This window comes from Amblyraja radiata, chromosome 2, assembly GCF_010909765.2.
Source record: "Amblyraja radiata isolate CabotCenter1 chromosome 2, sAmbRad1.1.pri, whole genome shotgun sequence".
Taxonomy (NCBI): Eukaryota; Metazoa; Chordata; class Chondrichthyes; order Rajiformes; family Rajidae; genus Amblyraja; species Amblyraja radiata.
The window spans coordinates 93,733,210-93,757,412 of NC_045957.1; the positions used below are offsets into that span (position 1 = coordinate 93,733,210).

Sequence of the window (24,203 nt, forward strand, 5' to 3'; positions counted from 1 at the left end):
GTCGTATTCCCCTTCTCTGCCTCCGTCTGCGCTGAGGCCTAATGGCGGAGCTGGCGACCTCGAGGCTCAGGAGGCAGAGCCCGCCAGGACTCGCACTGGGCTCGCTCCCGTGAGGACGGCCCGGCTCGGGGCTGGAACAGGGCTTTCGTGAGGGGCTGTGACGCTCCCGTGAGGACGGCCGGCCCGAGGAAGGAACGGTGCTCCCGTCGGAGTGGCCGAGCTCGGGGAGGTACGGCGCTCCTAGCCCGAGGGAGGAGCGGCGCCCATGTTGGGGCGGCCCAGCCCGAGGGAGAAGCGGCGCCCAGTCGGGGCGGCCTGGCGCGAGGCTGAGACGGTAACGGTACTCACGTGAGGGCGATCCGGCTCGGGGCTGGAACGGTGCTCCGGTGGCTGGGATGGTGTTCTGGCGGTGGTGGCCTGAGTCCGGGGTTCGGCCGCGGGCCAGCGGCTGCGTCAGCAGGACTGGTGGGCGGCAGCTTCGACCACCCCAGGCCGCGGTGTTTGAGCCGCGGGACAGTTGTAACATCGCCCGGGGGGTATCGCCTCAGCGCAGAGGGAGAAGAGGAGGGAAGAACTGGAGACCTAAGACTTTTGCCTCCATCACAGTGAGGAGATGTTGGGTGGACTCACTGTGGTGGATGTTAATATGTGTTTATTGTTGTTTTTTATTGTATTGTACTGTATGTATGACTGCTTCAATTTCGTTCAGACTTCGGTCTGAATGACAATAAAGGCTATCTAATCTAATCTAATCTAATCTAATAAAAAGTCTCCAGAGGTTTCCGTTCAGGTTTCCTAAGTAGGACAGGGGCATAACTGTGCAAAATCTTGCAGGCAGTAATTTTTCTATACTTGATCATTTTACTGAATAGAAACACCCTCCATAAAAACAAACTGATTTTCAATCTAAAGCTGTGAAATTTAAATTTCAAATGTGTCATCAGTGCCAAGTAAATATAAGCTTAACCTGTATTTTGGGAGTGAAGTGGTGTGTTGTCATTGTCATGTACAGAGTTTGTTCAAGTACCTGCAATTATCATGATTTAAGTTCTAGAGCGATGTATCTGCAATCACCTCGGGAATAATCAAAACCACAATTGCTGAACATCTGAAATTTAAAAATAGAAAAGCTTGGTATACATCTGTTAACAACAACCAGCTAGCACCATGGGCTTTAAACATCAGCAAAATTATATCCTTGCACACTGAAGAAGCCCTATTTTATCTGCCTCCACCACCACCACCACCTTAGCAGCGTGTCCCAGGTACCCACAACTATCTGTGTAAAAAAAAAACTTGCCCTGCACTTTTCCTTTAGACTGTTCCCCTTTCACCTTGTTAATTGCAAGAGAAAATCTGAACAGAATCCCCATCCTCAATAGCGAAATCCTGTGTAAAGTGCGAAAGATTCGCTGAAGGACATGAAATCATCTTCATCTCGCAGTGCTGAGTGCATGATGCATCTTCGAATTTCAACTGAGGAACCCACTGTCACACCTGCTGGCTTCAATTTCTTTCATTAGGTCCGGATGATATGCTGCAGCAAAGGTTGGGGGACCAGACAGCATCTCTGCTGCAGTGCCACAGACTTGCATTCATCCACAGAAGGCACAGAGTAACTTCCCAAAACTATTGTAATAATTCTTCTCAAATCTATGACCTCTACTACCAAGGAGAAATGACAGCAAGCAGATGTCACACCTCAAAAACATCCTGATTTATAATGCAGAAATGATAGTGGTATTTAAGTGGCTGTTAGATAGGTTAATGGATATGGAGGCATATTGATCATGTGCAGGCCCATGAGATTAGTTTATCTGGGCATCACATTCGGCACAGACATTGTGGGCTGAAGGGCCTCTTCCTGTACTGTGCTTTTCTATGTTCTGTCAATATTTCTTCATCATTCCTGGGTCTAGTCCAGTAACACTTTTTGCAATAACAATGTGGGATACTTCCACCTGAAAGACAGGGGTTTGAGATGGTCATAGAGTCATACAGCGTGGAAACAGGCCCTTCGGCCCAACTTGCCCACACTGGCTAACATGTCCCGGCTACTCTTGTCCCACCTGCTCGCGTTTGGCCGATATCACTCCAAACCTGTCCTGTCCATGTACCTGGTTAACTGTTTCTTAAACGTTGGGATAGTCCCTGCCTCGAACACCTCCTCTGACAGCTCGTTTCATGCACCCACCACCCTTTGTGTGAAAAAGTTACTTCAGATTCCTATTAAATCATTTCCCCTTCACCTTGAACCTATGTCTTCTGGTCCTCGATTCACCTACTCTGGGCAAGAGACTCTGTGCGTCTACCTGATCTATTCCTCTCACGATTTTATACACCTCTATAAGATCATACCCCATCCTCCTGCGCTCCAAGCAATAGAGTCCCAGCCGACTCAGCTTCTCCCTATAGCTCAGATCCTCTGGTCCTGGCAACATCCTCGTAAATATTCTCTGTACCTTTTCCAGCTTGACATCATCTTTCCTATAACATGGTGCCCAGAACTGAACACAATACTCTAAATGCGGCCTCACCAACGCCTTATACAACTGCAACATGACCTCCCAACTGCTATACTCAATACTCTGACTAATGAAGGCCAATGTGCCAGAAGCCTTTTAGACCACCCGATCGACTGGCGACTCCACCTTCAAGGAAACATGCACCTGCACTCCTAGATCCCTCTGCTGTACAACACTACCCAGAGCCATACCCTTCACGGTGTAGATCCTGCCCATGTTAAGGGCCTATGCCACTTTCACAACCTAATTCACAACCTTTTTTACTCGTGGACATTTTTCATCAGGCTAGAAAAACGCCCCGACCTACTTGATGCCACGAGTACCTACGACTTGCATCACAACCTACCTAGGACCTACCTACGACCTTGTGACGACCATGCTGCAAGTATGAGTCAAGGGCAAACTCGGCAGAGGTCGTGAATTAGGTCGTGAAAGTGGGACAGGCCCTTTAGGCTTCCCAAAATGAAACACTTCACATTTCTCTGTATTAAATTACATCAGCCCACCTGGCCAACTGATCAAGATCCTGCTGCAATTTTTCACAACCATCGTCACTATGGGCAAAAACAACTACTTTTGTATCATCTGCAAACTTGCTAATCTTTCCATGTATGTTCTCATCCAATGGTAGTTCACCACCGTCTCCCCATGGAGGGAACTAGGTGTTTCTGTGCATAAATCACACAAACGCAGCTGCAGCGTTTTTAAGAAGGCAAGTGACAGATTGACCTTGCTGTAAGGGGGTTGGAGCTTAGAAACAGAGAATGTAGTTACTAGTGCACAGCTGATATATTGTGCACAGTTTTGGCCCTCTTATGTAGTGAAGGATGTATTTGCATTGGAGACAAAAAGAAATGCGTCAGACTAATTCATGGGTTATATCATGAACTGCTAAAGACATTGGGTCTGTATTCTTTAGAATTTAGTAGAACAAGGAATGTTTTTTTTGAAACATATAGGATATAAGGGGACATGACATGGCAGACTTTGAGAGGTTGCCACTGGTAGGAGTGTGTCAAGCAAGGGGACATTGATGCAGGATGACAAGGCGGGTATTTAAAAAACTACATGCATTGGAACCTCTTTGGAATTCTCTATCTTAGAGGGTCACGGAGGTTGGATTATTGTAGGTACTTAGAGTAGATGTACTTATTTTTACTGAGGGAACAATCTGTGCATGCGCGGTTTAATTTTTTTTAAAAAGCCGAGTGACTGCCTACCCTGAGTAATTACTCACGGCACGTGCCTGATCACAAAAGGTCCCAGTGATTTAACATTCCTCTATCACTACCTCTGTCATCCAGGGTCAAGTCAATTTTGGATCCAATCTACCAAGTCACTGTGGATCCCATGTCACTGGATCGGCCAAGGGACTTTGTTGGAAGTTTTATTAAAATCCATTCATACAACATCCACTGCACTACCCTCACCAATCATCGTTGCCATCTCCTCTAGTTTAATTTTAGTTTGGAGATACAGCATGGAAACGGGTCCATCGAGCCCGCACCAACCAACAATCGACTATACACTAGTTCCATGTTATCCTAGTTACACACCCTACACCCTACGGGCAATTTACAGAAGCCAATTAAACTACAAACCAGAACGTCTTTGGGATGCGGGAGGAAACTAGAGCACCTGGAGAAAACCCATGTGATCACAGGGAAACGTACAAACTTTGTACGGACAGCATCCATAGTCAGGATTGAACCCGGGTCTTTGGCGCTGTAAAACAACAACTCTACCACTGTTCTACTGTATCTAAAGCTCAAGATCATAAGGCATAACAGGGCTCTCGCTTAACTTTTTTGCCTTGTTGCCAACCGGGCAACCTTGGCAGCTTTTTAAGTTGCCAAATGACAGTTTAGGTGGTTATTTAAGATGGCTTGCATGACGCGTGGTCGGACGAAGTGCGTAGTTACCAGTCGGAATTATGCTCAATGAAGCATTCACATATTATTTCTGCTTCAAATAAAGTCACAAACTAACATATTCACCAATCAAGACATGATATATACCACAATGACATGCAGCAAAATTATAATACAGTATCTCAACTCATTTTACACTTTGCAGTTTTTATTATTTCTTTCCACTTCCAAACAAAGTGGAGAGAGAGAGAGAGAGAGGAGAGAGAGAGAGAGAGAGAGAGAGAGGAGAGATGAGAGAGAGAGAGAGCTGAGAGAGATCGAGACGAGAGATAGAGCACGAGAGACGAGAGCGCCGAAGTAGAGAGTAGATCGAGTGAGGACGAAGCTGAGAGACGAGCGAGGAGAGCGAGAGAGAGAGAGAGACGCCGATGAGCAACGAGAGAGAGAGAGAGAGAGAGGAGGACATGAGAGCGATGAGAGAGAGAGAGAAGAGGAGGAGAGAGAGCGAGAGCGAGAGGAGAAGGAGAGGGAGATGAGAGAGTGAGAGAGAGAAGCAGAGACGACAGACGAGGAGGGAGAGAGAGGGCGAGAGAGAGAGAGATGGAGAGAGGAGAGAGAGAGAGAGAGAAAAAAAAAAAAAAAAAAAAATATATTCATTTGGTAATACACGTTGCTGTAAGTTTCTTTCTGAAGTCCTAATTTATGCATAATCCTGTATATTCACTGATCGGGCATGAATTCAATGCCGTTAATTGTTAATTAGTTTAGACATTTGAAAGTTGTTCAGTATGGTTGAGACTATTTTATTTTTGTTTCGTTTCAGAGTAATTGAGGGAGAACAAAATCCTATTCGTGTAGGAAGGAACTACAGATGCCGTTTTAAACCGAAGATAGACACAAAAAGCTGGAGTAACTCAGCGGGTCAGGCAGCATCTCTGGAAAAAAGGAATAAGTGACTTTTGCGGCGAGACTCTTCTTCAGACCCTTCTTCAAACCATATACTGACCTTATTCAGACAGATCCTATACTGATGGCTACCGCAGATGATATGTTCATTCCTCTGGAGTGTTTTCTTCCTGCAGGTACTTTTATTTATTTTCAAACAATACATTTTATATTTTCTGGCACTACTTGTCATTCATTTGACGTTTACACTTGAATGGAGTAGACAAAATGTTTAAGAAGGGTCTTGACCCGAAACGTCGCCTTTTTCCTTTGCTCCATAGATGCTGCCTCACCCGCTGAGTTTCTCCAGCACTTTTGTTTACACTTAAATGCATCGTTTAAGATAACATGGGCATTTTGTCTCGAGAAAAGAATATTAAATCTTTATACTAAAGTGGTTCTGTGTTGTGATATGCTCACAATGATAACTGTGATGTAATCAGGGTTATTTCAAATTGTGTCTACTCTTCATTTTTTTTCCAAACAATTTCTTAAATTGTTTCCTGCCCATTGATCACGTTTTGACTCATGGTTACAAACAAAATATTATAATTCATTAGTGGCAGGAACCCGGATGAGTGTTATTTGAGACAAACCTCAATTAAAAAGTCACATTGCAAAATGATCCACCAGGCAACCTCAAGTGATTAAAACTACACAATAAATAGACAATAGACAATAGGTGCTGGAGTAGACCATTCGGCCCTTCATGCCAGCACCACCATTCAATGTGATCATGGCTGATCATCCACAGTCATTACCCCATTCCTGCCTTCTCCTCATATCCCCTGACTCCACTATCTTCAAGAGCCCTATCTAGCTCTCTCTTGAAAGTATCCAGAGATCCGGCCTCCACCACCCATCTGAGGCAGAGAATTCCACAGACTCGCAACTCTCTGTGTGAAAATGTGTTTCCTTATCTCCGTTCTAAATGGCTTAACCTTTATTTTTAAACTGTGGCCACTGGTTCCCCCAACATCGGGAACATGTTCAAGAAGGAACTGCAGATGCTGGAAAATCGAAGGTACACAAAAAAGCTGGAGTAACTCAGCAGGTGAGGCAGCATCTATGGAGCGAAGGAAATAGGCAACGTTTCGGGCCGAAACCCTTCTTCAGACTGATAGGGGGTGGCGGGGAGAAGGAAGGAAAAAGGAACATGTTTCCTGCCTCTAGCATGTCTAAACCCTTAATAATCTTATATTCCAATAAGATTCCCTCTCATCCTAAACTCCAGAGTGTACAAGCCCAGCTGCTCCATTCTCTCAGCATATGATAGTCCTGCCATCCCGGGAATTAACCTTGTTAACCTACGCTGCACTCCCTCAATTGCAAGAATGTCCTTCCTCAAATTTGGAGACCAAAACTGCACACAATACTCCAGGTGTGGTCTCACTAGGGCTCTGTACAACTACAGAAGGACCTCTTTGCTCTATACTCAAGTCCTCTTCAATGCCTGCTCTACCTGCATATTAACCATACTGTCCTTAATTACATATATTCTTTGTAATAAAGGGTGACACAGTGATGCAACAGATAGCTTCACAACACAAGAGACCCGGGCTCTGGTGTTGTGAACATAATAAAGGGGATAAGGTATAGTGCAAGATAAAGTCCATTGGGTCTGAAGTCCGAGGGTCTCCAGTGATGTAGATAGTAGCTCAGATCCGCTCTCTAGTTGTTGATAGGATGGTTCAGTTGCCTAATAGCAGCTGGGAAGAAACTGTCCCTGAATCTGGAGGTGCAGGTTTCCACACTTATTGTCTGATGGGAGAGGGGAAAAGAGGGAGTGACCAGGGTGAGACTTGTCCTTGATTATGCTGGTGGCTCTGCCGAGGCAGCATGAAGTATAAATGGGGTCAATGGAAGAGAGGTTAGTTTGTGTGATGGTCTGGGCTGCATCCAGATAAGCGAGTTCAGTAATCCGAATGCGCATGGCCAGATCATAGGTCACTCTCGATAAACATTCTCGGCAGCTGTGCTGCTGCGTGTGTGCAGGTCTCTGTTTCGTCCGTGGTCGGGGTCGGGCACGGGTCTTTCTGGGCCTTCCTCGTCCCCTCCCGGGTGTCTCATCCGTCCCCAGGGGCGGCCCTGGGCTAGTGGGTTGCCGGCTCGGCTCTGCTCCGGCTCCGGGGAGGCCCGTTCCCTGGAGGGCTGGGGACCGTCGGCTGCACCTCTCTCGCCTTGTCCAGTGGCTGTCCATTGGCCCCCTTGGTGCCGGCGGGGGCCGAACAGCGGTCATCGGCGGGGATGCACAAGGGGTGCTACGGTGGCTCGACGGGTCAGGCAACATCTCTGGAAAAGGGTCTCGACCCGAAACGTCACCCATCTGTTTTTGCTGTGGATGCTGCCTGTCCCACTGAGTTGCTGCAGCATTTTGTGTGTGTCCCCGTTGATGGCTGGAGCTCGGCTTTAACCGGTGCCGGGGGGCTTGTCCGGCGGCCGCTGTGTGTAGCCGGGGTTGCGGTTGGTGGTCCCCGGCAGTCTGTGAATGGGTTCCTCGGGAGTTGGAGTGGTGCTTCTCTGCGCTGGCTGTGGGCCTGGGGTCGCCGCTGCTCGGGGCCGGTGTCCCGTTGGATCGGGGCTGTCGGTTGGCCTGGTGGGGCAGGCGGAGTTGAGCTGGGGTTGGCGCTTCTTCTCCATGCTGACTGTGGATCTGGGGCCACCGTTGCTTTGGGCTAGTGTCCCGTCGGTCCGGGGTAGCCCCGTCCAGTGGCTGTTCACCAGCACTTGTGGCGCCGGGGACTCCGGTTCGATCCTAGCTGCGGTTGAGGTGCGGCTTTGTGTGTGCACAAAAGCACAGCTGCCGAGAATGTCTATCTGTCGGTTCAGTCTCTCCCCCTGTCTTCCACTCGCATCTGCCCCCTCGCTCTTACTGTTACACCCTGCTCTCCCACTACCTGGCACCCCCGTTCCTGATTAAATATATTTTTACACATAAATTATGAATAAAGATAAGAATTTATACACAGTTTATACAGGCAGCGCTTCGCTCGCTTTTAAATTTTTTTTTGACAAATCCCATGATTCCTTGTGTTTTTTGGAATACCGAACTCGCTTATTCTCTGCAATTTCTTGCGGTCTTGGATGGAACCGTTCGCAAACCATTCTTTGATGCATTCTGACAATATGCTTTCTACAGCGCATCTGTAGAAATTGGTGAGAAAGAACATAGCAAAGTTAAGTATTCATTCAAATTAGTATTTTTATTCATTTTTTGTTATATGAAACAGAATTGTACAAAATTGAAAATCAGTAATATCAAGGTAACCTACCAATATTTGTATAGTCGCATGCTGCCTCTTCCTTTAAAAAAGCATTAAAAAGAAAAGAAAACTGAATACATTTTGATGGGAAAAATATTTCATCATCCTATGGAGCATTGTTGATCTTGATCAAAAATTTTAATGAAAATGTCAAACAGTTGATAAATATTTATTTCACAGGAAATGAGAAAATTAATTTGTACCTCAATGGCTGCTAACAGAATTACATTGGAATAGACCTGGAATTGAAATTAAATCATTTCCTAGTTTATCTTTAAGTATTTTGAAGCACCTTGTAATATTGGTATGTTTCCATCATCCAAGAATTAAAACAGATTCTTATGTTATGACTCTTATGACCAAATCCATATGATCAATTCTATTTCTTCTTATACTAATATCATTAACCACATGTTGAGATTACAACTGCCATTTGTCTACCCTAACAGAACATTGCAATAAAATAAACAATAATTTAAAATATTTTGCATGTTATGCCCTGACTGACGCATTTAATTTTGAATTTTTTAGGTGCAAAAAAAAGGACACATACAAAGTGTCCCATTTTTTTGTCATCTTAAAACTAATAGAAAGTACATCATAACCACCATTCTCTGATTAAAAGTCAACATGCCTTCCAGGGCAAAACAAGTGTTGCCTTGATGGAGCTTTGATACTGTGAATTGCAGCTGTAGTATTGTAGTTCTAGTAATAACACTGTCAAAATTCTGGCAAAGTGACTAACCTCTCCTGGCTTTGGGCATTAATTGTGTTTAAATATCAACATGGCTGGTACTGGTATGATTTCTGTGACGGCTAGTATTAATAAAGTATATCAGGACTGTGAAAGTTAGTAATTGAATGTTAAATCTTTGTAAATTATACTCAAATACTTCCTAAGAATATGTGAACTGCTCTCAGGCATATGCACTCAGAAACAATCTTATGTTTCATTATATGTGATTATAATAATAATAATAATAATAATGGATGGGATTTATATAGCGCCTTTCTAATACTCAAGGCGCTTTACATCGCATTATTACATCGCATTATGTATGTAAACACACAATGTAAAACCATATGAAGCACCAAAAGACTTGCGTATATTTAATTTATCTTTCAGAATCTCTAATTATTGATGAAATAATTATTTACAATAATAAAAATGCAGTCATCCAATATTAATGTCAAGATTCCATTTAAAACAGACGATGGGGTGGGGGTGGGGTGGTGTCTGTTATTGCTGATTGCCCACTATAACCGTGTAAGATATTATCATTAAATGTAGATTAAACTAAGATCTGCAGATGATGGTTAATATACAAAGGGATGCAGAGTGCTGGAGTAACAGCAGATCAGGTATCATCACTGGAGAACATGGATAGATGACGTTGAGACATTTCTTCAGACTGATGCAGTCTGCTGAGTTACTCCAGCACTTTGTCTCGTTTCACCTTAAGACTAGGTGCTAGTGCCGCTGGTCTGCACCAGTAAGCCCTTTCTTCACCCACCGCACGGTCCAGTGACATGGCTCACGTTGTAGCCCCTGGAGACAGCACTTTCTTCAGACTGCTGCCACCAACAAGACGTGCTTGGTTCCCGTCGGCTGCTGCTTCCAAGGTGGAGTACGTCAGCAACTCCGGGTGAAAAGGAGGAGGAGATGGCAGTGGAAGGCGGTGTGGAGAGGCCGAGTGGACAGAGCGACGGGACAAGGAGGAGATGGCGGTGGTGAAGCCGGGGGCAGACAAAGCCACGCCGATGGGAAGAAGCAGCGACTGGTGGGAGGGGAGGGAGCCTCATGATGACCAAGCACGTCCTGTCGGTGCCGGCAGCCTAAAGAAAGCGCTGTCCCCAGTGGTTACAACTTGAGCCGCAACAACAGCTATGTCAACTGAACCGTGCAGCAGCTGAAGAAGTGCTGGGGAGGCGCTGCAAGCGGGATGGCACCAGCAGGTCCGTCCACTATAATATCCAAAATCTATTAAAACAAGGTCTTACTGTGTTCACAAATCACATAATATATATGAGTATACTTGAACATATCGTGGCTATCTAGAGCTGGTTGCTAAATATCAAAGACAGCTGGTTAAAAATGTTTGAATGCATTTGTTGCAAAGTTTTCTTATTTTATTTAGATTTTGATTGGAGTTGGATTTCCTGATGATTATTATTATTTTACTTGTGACTGGCAGCCACAAAATCCATCCTTCACAGTTGCAATAAGTATAATATATAAGTCGAATGGAAGTGGGATTTTTTTAATACACTGGTGGCAAGCTTTGAAGACCTGCAGAAGTCAAGTCAATTTGTTTAAGAGACTGAAATTGATAATGTTTGGACACAGGAAGTATTTAGCAATATTGGGATTAAGTGTGAAAATGAAGTTGCTGCAGAACATAAGTTAATAGTGGAAGTAGGCCAATTGTCATCTGATAAGATCATGGTTAGCCTGACATCGGTGGTGGGGAAGATGCAGGAGTCAATTATAAAAGATGAGATAGCCGAACATTTGGATAGCAGTAACATGATCAATAGACAATAGACAATAGGTGCAGGAGTAGGCCATTCGGCCCTTCGAGCCAGCACCGCCATTCAATGTGATCATGGCTGATCATCCCCAATCAGTACCCCGTTCCTGCCTTCTCCCATATCCCCTGACTCCACTATTTTTAAGAGCCCTATCTAGCTCTCTCTTGAAAGCATCCAGAGAACCTGCCTCCACCGCCCTCTGAGGCAGAGAATTCCACAGACTCAACACTCTCTGTGAGAAAAAGTGTTTCCTCGTCTCCGTTCTAAATGGCTTACTCCTTATTTTTAAACTGTGGCCCCTGGTTCTGGACTCCCCCAACATCGGGAACATGTTTCCTGCCTTTAGCTTGTCCAAGCCCTTAACAATCATATGTTTCAATGAGATTCCCTCTCATCCACTCAACTCCAGAGTGTAAAAGCCCAGCTGCTCCATTCTCTCAGCATATGACAGTCCCGCCATCCCAGGAATTAACCTTGTAAACCTACGCTGCACACCCTCAATAGCTGATCGGTCCGAGTTAGCATGGATTTACGAAGGGGAAATCATGCTTGACTAATCTTCTGGAATTTTTTGTAGATGTAACTAGGAAAATGGACAAGGGTGAGCCAGTGGATGTAGTGTACCTGGACTTTCAGAAAGCATTTGATAAGGTCCCACATAGGAGATTAGTGGGCAAAATTAGGGCACATGGTATTGGGAGTAGAGTGCTGACATGGATAGAGAAGTGGTTGGCAGACAGGAAACAAAGAGTAGGGATTAACGGGTCCCTTTCAGAATGGCAGGCAGTGACTAGTGGGGTACCGCAAGGCTCGGTGCTGGGACCGCAGCTATTTAAAATATACATCAATGATTTGGATGAAGGGATTCAAAGTAACATTAGCAAATTTGCAGATGACACAAAGCTGGGTGGCAGTGTGAACTGTGAGGAGGATGCTATGAGAATGCAGGGTGACTTGGACAGGTTGGGGGAGTCGGCAGATGCATGGCAGATGAAGTTTAATGCGGATAAATGTGAGCTTATCCACTTTGGTGGCAAAAACTTGAAGACAGATTACTATCTAAATGGCGTCAAGTTGGGAAAAGGGGAAGTACAACGGGATCTGGGGGTCCTTGTACTTCAGTCTATGAAAGTAAGCATGCAGGTACAGCAGGCAGTGAAGAAAACGAATTACATATTGGCCTTTATAACAAGAGGAATCGAATATAGGAGCAAAGAGGTCCTTCTGCAGTTATACAGAGCCCTAGTGAGACCACACCTGGAGTATTGTGTGCAGTTTTGGGCCCTAATTTGAGGAAGGACATTCTTGCTATTGAGGGAGTGCAGCCTAGATTTACAAGGTTAATTCCCGGGATGGTGCGACTGTCATATGCTGAGAGAATGGAGCAGCTGGGGTTGTACACTCTGGAGTTTAGGATGAGAGGGAATCCCATTGAATCATATAAGATTGTTAAGGGTTTGGACACGCTAGAGGCAGGAAACATGTTCCCGATGTTGGGGGAGTCCAGAACCAGGGGCCACAGTTTAAGAATAAGGAGTAAGCCATTTAGAACGGAGACGAGGAAACACTTTTCCTCACAGAGAGTGGTGAGTCTGTGGATTTCTCTGCCTCAGAGGGCGGAGGAGGCAGGTTCTCTGGATGCTTTCAAGAGAGAGCTAGATAGGGCTCTTAAAAATAGCAGAGTCAGTGGATATGGGGAGAAGGCAGGAACGGGGTACTGATTGGGGATGATCAGCCATGATCACATTAAATGGCGTGCTGGCTCGAAGGGTCGAATGGCCTATTCCTGCACCAATTGTCTATTGGTTATTCTGATCTTGAACTCAGCTCCACATGCTTACGTATACTCAAAACCCTTAAGGCCCCGTAACTAACAATATGTCTGTTGTATCCTTGAATATAAATCACATTGCAGCCATGGCTAAGAAAACACACCATTGCCTTTATTTCCTCAGAAGACTAACAATGTTTGGCATGTCTCCAATAACTCCTACTAACTTCTTCAGCGGCACTGTAGAAAGCATCTGATTGGGATGCATCACAGCTTGGTTTGGCAACAGCTCTGTCAAGACCACAAGAGTTGTTGATGTAGCTCAGTCGATCACGGAGACCAGCCTCCCCCCCCCCCCCTCCCCCCCCACTGACTCCATCTACACTTTATGCTGTCTCAGGAAAGTAGCCAATATAATCAAGGGCTACAATATTTTCACCTCAGTCATTGTTTCTTCTCTCCTCTCCTGTCAGGCAGAAGTTACAAAAAGTTACAAAAGTACATACCACCAGATTCCACTTCTTCCTCGCTGTTATAAGACGAGTGAATGGTCCTTGCATAAACTAGGGTGTAGCCCCTATCTTCCAACCTACCTCTTAGTAAACCTTGCACTTTTCCGATGTAACTGTAACACTATAACATTGTGATGCTATATTCTGCACTGTGGTATTTTTCTTTTTGCACTACCTGTTGTACATATATGGCTTGTTGTACTCGTATATAGTATGATTTAACCGGATTGCACTCAAAAGATTTTACCGCATCTTGATGCATTTGGCAATACCAATTAAATTATTAATCCCATGTAGTTCTCAACGGTGGACAAGCCACAGATTCTCAACCCTCTGAATGAAAGAATTTCTCCTCACTTTCCAACCTACATTGATAAAGTTTTGTTGGAAAATTACTTCCTCATTTTCTAGATTCCCCCCTCCAGTAATCGACCAAGTAAACCTTATCTTAACTGCCTGTAATCTGAGTACATTTAAATAGACACAATCTGTGTGCATTATTCCAGATATGCTCTCACGAACACACTTTAGTGGTAGAAATAATTCCTTACATTTATAGGGCAGAGTTGTACAGCATAGAAGCAGGCCCTTCAGCCCACTGTGTATGTGCCGACCATCATGCCTATCTGCTAAACTGCATTAATTCCATATCCCTCTGCCTTGCTCCTTCAAGTACCTCATGAATGTTGTAACTGTTCCTGCTTGCATCATCTTCTCTGGCCGCTCATACCAGATACCAACTCATTTTTTGTGCGGAAATCTTACCCCTAGATCCCCTTTAAACCTTCTCCCTCTCAACCAAGAGACAAAATGCTGGAGCAACTCAGCCGATCAGGCAGAAAATCTGTTGACAGCCCTGATTTGTTCTGTTATTTAACGCTCGAGGATCGAAAAGTTGCAAATTGTGAAGCTGGAGGAAGGAATCTAGGTGGAGGGGCGAATCCGGTCCAAAGTCAGCCAGGGTACAGGGTGGTGGGGGGTGGGTGGGGGTAGAGAAAGAAAGGGAGGGAGGGCTGGAAGAGATAGGGAGGGGTAATAGGGGTGTTTGTAGGCGTTACCTAAAAGTGGAGAATTCAGTGTTCATACTGTTTAGTTGTAAGCTACTCAAGTGGAGTATAAGTGCTGCTCCTCCAGTTTATGTGTGGCCTCACTCTGGTAATGGAAGAGGCCCAGGTCAGAAAGGAAAGTGTGCGACTGGAAGATCCCACAGGCCTTGGTGGACTGAGCGCAAGTGTTCGGCAAAACGATCGTCTAGTCTACTCGTGCTCTCGCTTATTTATTTACATGAGGTGACATCGGGAACACCAGATGCAGTAGATAAGATTAATATGGGACAAGGAGGATATTTATTTATGAGGGCATTGGATAAGCATATGGATGTGCAGCGAATGTGTGCAATTCATTGCCACCAGACGGTTGTGGAGACCAAATCAATGGATATTTTTAAAGCAGAGATTAACAGATTCTTGACTAATAAGGGTGTCTGGGGTTATGGGGCGAAGGCACGAGGGAAAGATAGATCAGCCATGATTGAATGGCAGAGTAGACTCGATGGGTCAAGTGGCCTTATTCTGCTCAGAACTGCTCCTTATCAATGGAGGGATATGGATCACACATAGAGAAGAATAGTTTTACTTCGCATATTTGACATTGTGAACTGTTGTATGTTCAAAGACATGAGTCATTTAAACTTTATTATTTTCAACAAAAGTTTTAAGTCTTCTGATTCCCTTCAGAACCTAGAATCCCCAAGACCTCTAAACATCATTGCTGCAATTCTTTGAATCTCTGATAGCTGATGTTTCATTGAAGGCAGTGGATCCTCAGGCTTGATTTTCCAGTCAGCACTGAACACCTCAAAGTTTTCTCGTATGAGGCAGATACGATAGTGGCATTTAAGAGGTTTTTGAATAGACACATGGATATACAGGGAATGGAGGGATATGGATTACAGTGCCCTCCATAATGTTTGGGACAAAGACCAATAATTTATTTATTTGCCTCTGTACTCCACCATTTGAAATGTGTAATAGAAAAAAAACACATGTGGTACAGTCAGATTTTAATAAAGGCCATTTTTATACATATTGGTTTCACCATGTAGAAATTACAGCTGTGTTTATACATAGGGCACAATAATGTTTGGGACACAGTAATGTAATGTAAATGAAAGTAGTCATGTTTAGTATTTTGTTGCATATCCTTTGCATGCAATGACTCCTTGAAGTCTGCGATTCATGGACATCACCAGTTGTTGGGTGTCTTATCTGATGATGCTCTGCCAGGCCTGTATTGCAGCCATCTTTAGTTTATGCTTGTTCTGTGGGCTAGTCCCGTTCAGTTTTCTATGCAGCATATAAAATGCATGCTCAATTGGATTCAGATCAGGTGATTGACTTGGCCACTCAAGAATGGACCATTTTTTATCTTTGAAAAACTCCTTTGTTGCTTTAGCAGTATGTTTGGGATAATTGTCTTGCTGTAGAGTGAACCGCCAGCCAATGCATTTTGAGGTATTTGTTTGAACTTGAGCAGATAGGATGTGTCTATACACTTCAGAATTCACCATGCTACTTCCATCAGCAGTTGTATCATCAATGACGATAAGTGAGTCATTACCTTCAGCAGCCATACATGGCCAGGCCATAACACCCCCATCACCGTGTTTCACAGATGAGGTGATATGCTTTGGATCTTGGGCAGTTGCTTCTCTCCTCCATACTTTGCTCTTGCCATCACTCTGATATAAGTTAATCTTCGTCTCATTGCCACTAGAGGCGCCGCATTGACGGCAGCCTCTGCCTACAGCCTGTTTGTCTTTTCAATCTTTTTAAAATTTTTTTAGTTAGTTTAAAGTCTGTTTGTGTGAGAAACTGTTGGGGAGGGGGGCAGGGTAAGGGGGAAATTGTTTCCCAGTCACTTCCTGGCAGGGACGCGACTATTTCTCCGAGTCGCGTCCTCGCCCCCCTCGCGGCCTACCACCTGGATCGGAGCGGCCTTTCCTGCCGGGACCGGGAACCGGACCAGAGCTGCAACAGCGGCGGCGCAGCACTGAATTCACCGTGGAGCGGGCGATGCCTACCTGGATCACCGTTTGGAGCTCCGGAGCGTTGGGCCGCTGGTCCAACATCGTGGAGTTGCGGTTTGGGAGAGCTTCCAAAACGGGCGGCGCTGACCGTCATCGTGGAGTCCTGGGGCCTTTTGCCGAGGGCCGCCAGCGTTGTATCTTCGCCCAACACGGCCTGCGGACTTTGAAAGCCGCGGACTCCGGTAGGAGGGGGCCGGCTTTGATGTCCAGGCCGCTGAGGATGTTCCTCAGCCCCGACGTCTGACTTACATCACCCCAGCGAGCGGGCCTGAACATCGGGCCGTCCGTAGTGGCGACTGTGGAGGGCTCGGGGAGGCCCCGACCACGGGTGAACATTGGGGAACATTAGAGGAAGATGACTGAGTTTGGTGCCTTCCCTCATAGGGGGAAACTTTGATTCTGCTGTGTGGGGATGTTTTTATGTTGAACTCTGTCGTGTGTTGTATTCTTTATTTTTTATTGTATGGCTCTATGGTATATTATATACATTTGTGAACCAGCAGAGAATCACTGATGCAAATTCTGGATTTCTATATTTAACTAGATTTCTATATTTAACTATGTACAAGTTGCTCTTAACTTCAGGAAAAAATGGCAGTGATGAAGGCAAATGTTAAATGATTGGGGCGGCATGGTGTCACAGCGGTAGAGTTGCTACCTTACTGCGCTTGTAGCGCCGGAGACTCGGGTTTGATCCCAACTGCGGGTGCTGTCTGTACGAAGTTTGTAGGTTCTGACCTGCAGGGTTTTCTCTGAAATCTTCGGTTTCCTCCCACACTCCAAAGACATACAGGTTTGTAGGTTATTTGGCTTGGTTATGTTTAAATTGTCCCTAGTGTGTGTAGGTTAGAGTTAGTGTGCAGGGATCGCTGGTGGATGGGGACTCGGTGGGCAGAAGGGCCCGTTTCAATGCTGTATCTCTAAATTAAACTAAACTGAGATGCAATTTGGAGAATCTGTGGAATTCATTGCCATAGACAGCTGTGGAGGCCAAGTCATCGGATATTTTTAAAGCAGAGATTGACAGGTTCTTGATTAGTAAGGATGTCAAAGGTTACGGGGTGAAGGCAGGAGAATGCTGTGGAGAGGGTAAGATACATAGATAATAGGTGCAGGAATAGGCCATTTGGCCCTTCGAGCCAGCACTGCCATTCAATGTGATCATGGCTGATCATCCACAATCAGTACCCCATTCCTGCCTTCACCCCATACCCCTTGATTCCGCTAGCCCTAAGAGCTTTATCTAAAGGGCATGTCCCACTAGGCAAATTTTTTTAGGCGACTGCCTGCGACTGTCATAGTCGTAGCAGATCGCCGAAAAAAAACACCTGGCAACAACCTATGTCATCCTGACGTCAAACCCTATGTCATCCAGGCGACAACCTACAACAACCTACAACAGCACCTATGTCAGGGGAAGTCAAACTACGACAAGCCCACGGTCACCGACTGTGGCCGAAAAGTTTTGAACATTTCAAAATCCAGCGACGACCAGAAAAACGCTACGACTCTTTGGGCGACTGAGGAGACTACTCACAGGCGACACCCCGGCGACTATGTGGCGACAACCTAGTCGCTTAAAAAATCGTCTTAGTGAGATAGGCCCTTAACTCTCTTTTGAATGCATCCAGTGAATCGGCTTCCACAGCCTTCTGAGGCAGAGAATTCCACAAATTCACAACTCTCTGTGTGAAAAAGTTTTTCCTCATCTCAGTTCGAAATGGCCTATTCCTTATTGTTAAACTGTGGCCGCTGGTTCTGGACTCCCCCAACATCGGGACCATGTTTCCTGCATCTAGCGTGTCCAATCCCCGAATAATTTTATATGTTTCTATGATACCCTCTCATCCTTTCAAAAACCAGTGAATACAAGCCCAGTCGCCCCATTCTTTCATCATATGACAGTCCCGTCATCCTGGGAATTAACCTCGTGAATCTGCGCTGTACTCCCTCAATAGCAAGATGGTCCTTCCTCAAATTAGGAGACCAAAACTGCACACAATACTCCAGGTATGGTCTCACCAGGGCCCTGCGCAATTGCAGAAGGATCTCTGCTCCTATACTCAACTCTTCTCGTTATGAAGGCCAACATGCCATTAGCTTTCTTCACTGCCTGTTGTACCTGTAGGGTTACATTCAGTGACTGATGCACTAGGACACCCAGGTCTCGTCGTACTTCCCCTTTTCCTAACCTGACACCATTCAGATAATGTGCAGGAAAGAACTGCAGATGCTGGTTTAAATTGAAGGTAGACACAAAATGCTGGAGTAACTCAGCGGGTCAGGCAGCATCTCTGGAGAGAAGGAATGGGACGTTTCAGGTCGAGACCCTTCTTCAGACTGATATCAGGAGAGAGAGCAGGACAAAGATAGAATGTAATCGTAGAAAGTAAGACTAGTGGGAGAATTGATAAGGGGGATGGGATGTATAGAGAAAGCAAGGGCTATCTGAAGTTAGAGGTCAATGTTCATACCGCTGGGTTGTAAACGGCACAAGCAAAATATGTCTTTCTGTTCCTCCAATTTGCGCTGGGCCTCTCTCTGACAGTGGAGGAGGCCCAGGTCAGATTGGGAATGGGAGGGGGAGTTGAAGTGCTGAGCCACCGGGAGATCAGGTAGGTTAAGACGGACTGAGCTAAGGTATTCAGCGAAACGATCACCGAGCCAGCGCTTGGTCTCGCCGATGTAGAGAAGTTGACACCTGGAACAGCGGATACAGTTGCAGGAGGTGCAAGTGAACCGTTGCCTCACCTGTTTGGGTCCTTGCATGGAGTCGAGGGGAGAGGTAAAGGGACGGGTGTTGAATCTCCTGCGGTTGCAGGGGAAAGTACCTGAGGAGGGGGTGGGTAACATCTCTCAATCATTAACGGGAGCACCGGAGGAAACTAACATGGTCAGAGGTAGAATGTGCAAACTCCACACAGACAACACCCAATGTCAGGATCAAACCCAAGTCTTTAGCGCTGTGAGGCAGTGACTCTACCAGCTGGATCAATGTGCCAGCCCTCAATTCTTCCGAAGATAGACACAAAATGCTGGAGTAACTCAGCGGGCCAGGCAGAGATGACTTATTCCAGCATTTTGTGTCTGTCTTTGGTTTAAACCAGTATCTGCAGTTCCTTCCCACAACCTTAATTCCTCCTGCACCACTGGACATATGTAAACTCAATGAAAAACAACAAGGAGAAACTTAAGGTAAAAGAGCTATGCAACATGGAATTGGGCCCTTTAGTCAAAGGCCCTCCTGCCTTCAGCATTGACAGTTTGGCCTTCAGCCAAACCCATCTTTGGTGACCTAACTGAGTTAGACACAAAATGCTGGAGTAACTCAGTGGGACAGGCAGCATCTCTGGATAGAAGGAGTGGGTGAGGTTTTGCGTCAAGACCCTTCTTCAGACTGCCTGTACCTAGCCCATATCCCTGTCAGTTTTCCTGTCCATGTACCTGTTTAAGTCCATTTCATCCTGCACAACCATTCAGTAAGAACATGAAGGAATTCATGGCATTGAACGTGAAGTTGGTAAATTATAACTAGTAGGATCTATAGAGATCAGTGCTGGGCCCTCTATTTACAGTCTACATTAACAGTGCGGCAAAATAGCACAGCAGTAGAGTTACTGCCAAAAACCCGGGTTTGTTCCTGACTAAAGGAGCTGTTTGTACGGAGTTTATACTTTCTCCCTGTGACCACGTGAGTTTTTTCCGGTTTCCTCCCACATTTCAAAGACGTGCAAGTTTGTAGCTTAATTGGCTTCTGCAAATTGTCCCTACTGTGTAAGATCGAACTAGTGTACGGGTGTTTGCTGGCCGGTGCCGGCTCAGTGGGCCAAGGGGCCTGTTTCTACATTGTGTCTCTAAAACGAAAACTAAAAACTAAAACAATTAATGGCAGGTGAAGGGACTGAGTGTACTATAACCATATAATAACCATATAACAATTACAGCACGGAAACAGGCCATCTCGACCCCTCTAGTCCGTGCCGAACACATAATCTCCCCTAGTCCCATATACCTGCGCTCAGACCATAACCCTCCATTCCTTTCCCATCCATATAACTATCCAATTTATTTTTAAATGATAAAAACGAACCTGCCTCCACCACCTTCACTGGAAGCTCATTCCACACAGCTACCACTCTCTGAGTAAAGAAATCTCCACATGTACTATCTCCACATGTACTAACAGCACAAAGAGATGGTAAGGCAAAGTCATGATGAGGACATAGAAAGGGATTAAGGTGGAGTTACAGAGGCTGTTTAACAGCTGGGAAAAAAATTATGGATTCACAATTAATATATCTTTGCTCAACAGCTGGCTTTCTATTCTGAAGGATATCCAGTATATCATAATATTTACACCATATCTTGGTCCTCACTTTAAAATACAACAGTCAGTCAGCTAATTTACTTTCTATTGTTTTTTATCTTCTATTCTTGCAAGCTATTAATCTGCCTTGAATCTCTCTTTCCACTGTCGGATCCTTGAATATGCTGTTTTCCTAATCTATCCTCACTTTTTCCAGATTTCATGTTTAATTGAGTTCCTGCCCTCGCAAACGTCATAAAAATATCTTTGATAAAATCACAATTCACAATCTATGTGAGTGGTGACCATGGCAAACTATCCCTTCTTGTATTTCTTGACTTGACTGGAGCTTTTGAGAACTTTAACCAAACGACTTCACAAAATTCTCCCCCCCTTCAATCTATTTTATCATGTTTTTTTTCTTGTTGTAGCCCCTTTGTTACTGACACTTTCACCCATATCTTGTATTGTCTCTAGGGTGGTATAGTGTACAGTAAGGAAGGATATCTAAATTTACAACAGGATCCAGATCAGTTGGGAAGGTGGGCCAAGGAATAGCAAATGGAACTCAACTCTGACAAGTATGAGGTGTAACACTTTTGTATCTCAAACCAATGCAGGATTTGCACAATAAATGTTAGAGGCCTGGGAAAAAGTTGTGGAATGAAGAGGTCTCAGAGTTCAGGTGTGTGGTTTCAGGTGGACAGGGTGAAGACATTTGGCATACTTGCCTTCATTGGGAAGGGCAATGAGTACAAATGCTGGTACATCATGATGCAGTTGCACAAATCATTTTTAAGACCACACCTGCAGTACCATGTGCAGTAACAGCCAGTTGTTAAGTTGAAAACGGCACAGACGGGATTCACCAGGTTATTGCTGAGGCTTGTGGGTTTGAGTTGTAGGGAGAGGCTCGTTAAGCTTGGAATTTTCTCTTTGGAAAGTAGTAGTCTGAGAGATGACCTTGTTGAGGTGTACAAAATCATGAGAGGAATGGATAAAGCAGGGCTGCCAACTCTCACGCTTTGAGCGTGAGAATCACGCCCTCAAGCAAACTCTCATGTCCTCACGCTGATCAGAAATTTCTCACGCTCTGTGGTGAGAATTTCTGTGATTAACGGAAATTTCAAAACTCGGATAAACTGCATGGTCCGCGGGTGTTGGAGAGCCGGGGATGAGGGAGGGATGGGAGCAAAACCAGCGGCGGGAACAAATGCGGGGGAGCCGAGACTGGCGAGTGTTTGCCGGGCAGTCGAGTGTTTGCGGGGCTGGCGAGTCGCTCGCTGCAGCTCTGGCCATGTAGCAATCCGGACAGTGCAAGTCGGGGGCGTCGGAGGCGTTGCGCCGCTGCCGCGAGAGTCTCGGTGCCGAAGGGACAGACTCACAAAGGGAGATGGAGAGAGAGAGAGAGAGAGGGGAAGGAGACAGAGGGGGAGTGAATGGAGAGAGAAGAGGGAGAGGGGGGGGGGAGAGGTAGGGGAGAGTGAGGTGGGAGAGGGGGGAAGAGAGAGAGGGGTGAGAGGGAAGAAAGAGGGAAGAGAGAGAGGGAGTGGAGAGGGAGGAGAGGGTAGGAGAGAATGGGAGAGAGAGGGGGAAGAGAGAAGGGTGGTAAAAGAGAGAGGGGAAAGAGGGAGAGAGGGGGAAAGAGAGAAACGGGGGAAAGAGAGAGAGATGGGAGGGGGCAAAGAGAAAGGAGTTAGAGACAGAGGAGAAAGAGAGAAGGGAGAGAGCCAGGGGGAGAGTGAGGTGAGAGGGAGAAATGGGGGAGAGAGAGGAGAGAGAAAGGGGGGAAGAGAGAGAGGTGAGAGGAGACAGTGAGAGAGGGGAGAGTGTGGAGAGGTAGAGGGAGACAGAGGGGGAGATAGAGAGGGAAGGGAGAAAGAGAGAGGGGGGAAAGAGGGGGAGAGAGAGAAGAGGGGGAGAAAGAGAGAGAGAGGGGGAGAGAGAGGGGGAGAGAGAGTTAGGGGAGAGAGAGTTAGGGGAAAGAGAGGGGAGAGAGTGTTAGGGGAAAGAGGGGAGAGAGGGAGAGGGGGAGAGAGAGGAGAGAGGGGACGAGAGAGAGGGGGAGAGTGAGGTGGGAGGGAGAGGGGAAGAGAGAGAGAGGGAGAGAGAGGGGGAGAGAGGGGGGAGAAAGAGAGGGGGAGAGAGAAGAGAGAGGGAAGGGGAGAGAGTGAGATTGGGGAGAGAGGGGGGTTGAGAGGAGAGAGAGCGGAAGAGAGGGGGAGAGAGAGAGAGTCTCTGTGTCGAATTTGCCCAGGTGACCGGCATGGATCAGGCTGTGGCTCGGTGCATCCTGGAGGACAACCAGTGGCTGCTGGAAGTAAGTACCAAGCACTGGGTAGAAACGGTGGAAGATAGTGGACTTCAAATGGGGGTGGTTGGTGAAAGCATCCTGCTTGCCTGCTAGATTTTCACTTACTGTAACTGCAGGAAAAATGTTCCCGATGTTGGGGGCGTTCAGAACCATGGGTCACAGTTTAAGAATAAAGAGGGGGCCAGTTAGGACTGAGATGAGAACAAACTTTCTTCACGCAGAGAGTTGTGAATCTGTGGAATTCTCTGCCACAGAATGCAGTGCAGGCCAATTCACTGGATGTTTTCAAGAGAGAGTTACATTTAGTTCTTGGGGCTAACGACATCTAGGGATATGGGGAAAAAACAGGAAAGAGGTACTGATTTTAGATGAATAGCCATGATCATATTGAATGGCAGTGCTGGCTCGAAGGGCCGATGGCCTATTCTTGCACCTATTTTCTATGTTTCTATGCTTGAGTATATGGCAATAAAACTCGATCACTTGATTTTGAAGCATTCATGCATGGTGGAGGTATAATGTAGTCATAGAGTGATACAGTGTGAAAACAGGCCCTTCGGCGCAACTTGCCCACACCCGCCATCATGTCCCAGCTACACTTCCTGCTTTTGGTCCATACCTCCAAACCTGTCCTATCCATGTATCAGTCTAACTTTTTCTTAAATGTTGGGATGGTCCCAGCCTCAATTACCTCCTGTGGCAGCTTGTTCCATACACCCATCACCCTTTGTGTGGATAAAGTTATCCCTTAAAAAGTTACCTCTTAAAAATACTTCATACTTCATGTAGAGGAACCAACGAGAGAGCAGGCTATTCTAGATTGGGTATTGAGTAATGAGGAAGGGTTAGTTAGCAGTCTTGTTGTGCGTGGCCCCTTGGGCAAGAGTGACCATAATATGGTTGAGTTCTTCATTAGGATGGAGATTGACATTGTTAATTCAGAAACAAGGGTCCTGAACTTAAAGAAAGGTAACTTTGAGGGTATGAGACGTGAATTGGCCAAGATAGACTGGCAATTGATTCTTAATGGGTTGACGGTGGATATGCAATGGAATGCATTTAAAGACTGCATGGAT

The 24,203-nt window shown here is 45.8% G+C and overlaps 1 protein-coding gene across 2 annotated transcripts in view; it reads left to right on the plus strand.

Annotated features, from left to right (window-relative positions):
* The window catches only part of tpk1 (thiamin pyrophosphokinase 1), a 354,474-nt gene that overhangs the window by 45,822 nt on the left and 284,449 nt on the right, over nucleotides 1-24,203 (plus strand). The window contains exon 2 of one of the 2 annotated variants that reach the window (XM_033050412.1): nucleotides 5,220-5,478. The exons of the other annotated variant lie outside the window; for it this stretch is intronic. Within the exon in view, the coding sequence (XP_032906303.1) occupies nucleotides 5,427-5,478 (52 nt within the window). The 5' untranslated portion in view covers nucleotides 5,220-5,426. The remainder of the gene's footprint in view (nucleotides 1-5,219; nucleotides 5,479-24,203) is intronic. 2 annotated transcript variants of the gene reach the window in all.